This window comes from Oryx dammah, unplaced genomic scaffold (genome assembly GCF_014754425.2).
Source record: "Oryx dammah isolate SB20612 unplaced genomic scaffold, SCBI_Odam_1.1 HiC_scaffold_27, whole genome shotgun sequence".
NCBI lineage: Eukaryota > Metazoa > Chordata > Mammalia > Artiodactyla > Bovidae > Oryx > Oryx dammah.
The window spans coordinates 46,257,420-46,261,806 of record NW_024070211.1 but is presented as its reverse complement, the minus strand read 5'-3'; the positions used below and the strand labels follow the sequence as shown (position 1 = coordinate 46,261,806).

At 37.1% G+C, this 4,387-nt stretch overlaps 1 protein-coding gene across 1 annotated transcript in view; it reads right to left on the bottom strand.

Moving 5' to 3' along the window:
* Positions 1-2,227: 2,227 nt before the first annotated feature.
* ORC2 (origin recognition complex subunit 2) overlaps positions 2,228-4,387 on the bottom strand; it is a 37,039-nt gene continuing 34,879 nt past the window's right edge. The window contains exon 18 of the mRNA XM_040228827.1: positions 2,228-4,007. Within this exon, the coding sequence (XP_040084761.1) occupies positions 3,921-4,007 (87 nt within the window). The 3' untranslated portion in view covers positions 2,228-3,920. The remainder of the gene's footprint in view (positions 4,008-4,387) is intronic.

Below are 4,387 nucleotides of genomic sequence, written 5' to 3'. Positions count from 1 at the left end.
TCTTCTCTGGGTGGTATGATGAGAGGCTTTTCTTTTTAATGCTTTTATATTTCCAATTTCTACACTGAGCATGTTACTATGGTAATGGCAAAAGCAATCTTTTAAAATACTATTGTCTAAAAATGAGAAAGCATAGAATTTAATATTTGTAGGATCCTTTTTCTACCCACAGAGAAGGCAATGGCACCCCACTCCAGTACTCTTGCCTGGAAAATCCCATGGACGGAGGAGCCTGGTAGGCTGCAGTCCATGGGGTCGCTAAGAGTTGGACATGACTGAGTGACTTCACTTTCACTTTTCACTTTCATGCATTGGAGAAGGAAATGGCGACCCACTCCAGAGTTCTTGCCTGGAGAATCCCAGGGACGGGGGAGCCTGATGGGCTGCTGTCTATGGGGTCGCACAGAGTCGGACACGACTGAAGCGCCTTAGCAGCAGCAGCAGGGTGGAAAGAAGGCAGGAAAGGTATGGTGCAAGGAGAGAATGAAGAAACAGCCTGAGGCCAGTAGCTCTCACATCCTCCTTTTTTGTTACAGCACACTTATGATTTGACCTGTGACTCATGACGGCAGACAGGGTCTGGGAATTGACAGTTGTGGATTAAGCCCTTTGGGTAGAGTTTTAGGAGGGGTTAATGAATCAATTTGTTTATGATTGACACACTTATTGCCAAATAAAGAATGATATGACTGTAATACATTTTCAGCCTGCTTGCATTTCTGAATAACTAAAAATAATACCCCAAACACATCCTATGTAGTTTATTTTTTTCTTCCTATGCAGTTTAAGAAAAAATAAAGTATCATTCAAGATTCCTTACTTTCAGCTGTCAAATTTTCCAAACTGTTAAAGATGCTGAAGTATTCAGGTGACCTAAATACTTCAGAAGACTTGAGGCCCAAGTGATACATGCCAAAATAATGAAAACTTGGTAATAAGTTTTGTTATGCTTAAAGTTATATTTTTCGTAGCATTAGTTATTTCAAATTGACTTTATTCAACACATTAAAACCTCAACTAGGTATTTCATATCACATCTTGATTTTCTCTCAGCTGCCTAGAATAGAGCTTTTTGCATGGTAAGTTCTCAAAAAACATGAATTAACATGGCTTAACAGCAATTTGAAAAATTAAAGTGTGGGAGAATCTCCCAAGGGAGAAATGAAATAATTACAAAAAGCCTGAGAAAGTCATGTACGTGACTATCCCTTGGTTTTTAGAAGACACACATTTGTAATGAGGCAGACTCTCGTGACTTGCTGTCATCTCTGACAGCTACTCAGGACTAAGCCCAAAACCTAGAATGTAGAAAAATACATTCTGAACATGCTACTGGCTCCAGGTTTGAATTGACTGAAGTACAGTTTAGCCTTGAACATCGTGGGGGTGCTGACCTTCTGCACAGTAAAAAAATCCAACTGTAACCTACAGTTGGCTCTGTGTATGCTTAGTTTCCCTTTTTACATCCGTGGGTTCAACAGACCATGGATCCTATAGTACTGTAGTATTTACTACTGGAAAAAATCTGCACGTAAGTGGACCCACACAATTCAAATCTGTTGTTCAGGGTCAACTGTAGACTTCTAAAGTTTTGTTAGTAATTGTTTTAAGTTAAGCAAAATCTATAAACCCTCCCTCAAATTGCCTGATCTTTTATAAGAATGAAATATTCATGTATTAAAATGACAATGCAAAGTTGGCGTAATTCTGAATTCCTTATGTAGAGTTCTAAATATTATACCAAGTTTGCATAGTGCAAATGTCTGTCCTGCATCCTCTGTACCTTTTTAGCCCTGTTTAGCCATTTTATTAACAGAAGCCAGAAGAATCTTTCAAGGTTTCAGGTCTGTTTAACATTGCCAGAAGCAAGTAACAGCAGAAGTTTGGAGCCTTAGCAGTCAAACTGATAGAGCTTAAGCTACACTGATGTTGAAACAAGTTAGTGAAGAGCATATAATTCTGCCAAGATCACTATCAGAGCTGTAAGATGCACTCATAAAATTTTTGAAGCACTTCAAAATATTTTTAGTAAAAAAATAGCACTTCATGGGACTTCCCTGGCAGTCCAGTGGTTGAGACTCTGTGCTATTAATGTAAAGGGTACAGGTTCTAGCTCTGGTTGGGGAACTAAGATACTACATGCTGTATTGCACTGCCAAAAGATGGGGGGGGGGAAAGGTCCCAGAGAATCTGGGAGTTGCAAGTAACAAAACGGTACTATAAATGAAAAAAAAAAGTTCTATCCAAATTGCTTTATTACTAGTAGACTATTCACACATATTGCTTGCAAACAATATAGACACAAAAAATATAAAAATAAACCAGTAGATAAATTTAAGGGCAAATGCAGTTTCACAGTAGGTCATTAAAGATTTTGTATACTTTTTTTATATTGTAAGTTATTATAAACTAAATATATTAAGCAAGAAGAAAAAAAAAAAAGGTGCAAACCAGCAAGTATCATATGCCACCATTTGTGTTTTTAAAAGGAGAAATATAGACAATTACCCTTAGATGTGCATAGAATACCTCTGCAAGAATGCTTAAAATGCTGTCAATGGCTGCCTAAGGGACTGGATTGGGGAATGGTAAGGTAACTCACTTTTTACTGAATATCCTTTGGTACAATTAAAACATTTTTGAATCCTATTCATGTACAAATTTGTTTAAGTATTGATCAATAATTATGGTTAAGATTAACCCCCTTTGTACATGGATTTAATATAAAATTACTTCATTATATGACACGAAGAAATTATTTATAAAATTCTGAGCATTTTGGGAAATATTTTCATAAAAGGGGTTTACAAGATAAGAAACGAGTGAGAAATGCTGATGCAGTATATTACAGTGACAGAGAATTTAACTTCCAAGTATGAAACATTTCAGGGAGTATATAAAGACTATCTGCTGACACCAGTGGTCAAGGTTAGCCTCTTTTTCTTTCCTAAGAAAAAAGGGTTGTATATTTAGGAGGCTTGAAATTGTCACTTTAAGAAAAAATTGAAATGTCTTAACAGTGAGTTTTAGGTGGGCCTACTTGATAGAGAATTCAACTTAAAGCCAGCCATTAATAAGCTATTCATCTGCATGTTATTCAAGAAAAGAAAACAATGTGTTGATATACAAGAATAATTACATTTTTCTGTTGCCTTGGAAAAAAATGACTAAAATATAATTTCAGGATCGTGTTTCTCTAGCCTGGCTTCTCCCTCATATTGTGAATGTGATGGCACCAGCATTAGCTGTCTCGAGGAGCATGATTTGTTATTGTTCATGTGCTTTCTGGATGGGCGTACACCCTATACACTTATTACGTTTTTCCCACTTTCCCAACCGAATAGCATCACGCTCCTTCCTCTATCAGCATGTAGCCTAAATCCAAAAGGAGAAGGCTGAAAATCACCTACTTTCCCCCAGTCCTATACCTTTTATTAAGCCATTTCAGAAACAGTAAAAGGATGATCTGCCTACTCCATTATACTCTTCAGTTCTGACATGCAGAATAGCAAATAAAGCATTTACTTTATGCCACTGTCTGTAACTTTCACACTCTGGAACAAGCACATTTGCAAATACAGTGATAAAAGGCCCTCAAAAAAATTAGGAGCATCATCTCTGGTATAAAAGAATTCAAAAACATCCAGTTCCACAGTTCCCTGAGCACACTGTTCCTTCAGCAAGAAGTCTCCAGAGAGGTAATGAATGAAAGGCACGTTTTCTCCAATTTGAGGACCGCTGCATAGTACTAGGATGGTATACCAGCCAGGCTAATCCCGGTTCTAGGCGATGACATTACCCCTCCCCATTTAAGATCTGTACACTAATAAGTCTAATGTTGGATGTAAACACAACACTTTAGAGGAGTGGCAGCTGGAGTATAACTCTTCCACAGAAGATTCCAAGAGTACAGGACTGCTTTACAACTCCTCTTCTTCCTTTTCCAGGAAATCAGTCAGTATTCCATTGTCAACAGGAATTAATAAATATTCTACTCCATCAGTTCCCTAAAAGATGTGAGAATACCTGAATGTTAGTCATTCGTAAGAAATGTATTTGAAATATACATTTATTTGAAATGTAAAACAAAAAATGGACTTGATTTCATTAATACTTTACCTGAATAAAGAAGTATAAAAAACAAGGGCAGCCAAGGGACACACAGGGATATATAGCTATTAAATACACTGAGTTTATAGTTAAACCACTTTATAGTGGAAAAGAAGACTAAAGAATGAGAAGGTGGGTATTTCCTGCTCTTTCTAAAACACCACACCACTGATATCTCTGCTCTTTTATTCCCTTTTTAACTGGATCCTTCCTATTGGCTACAGGTTCAGGTATCTCCAACTTCAAAACAACCCTCACTAGACTCCTCATTTCTCTG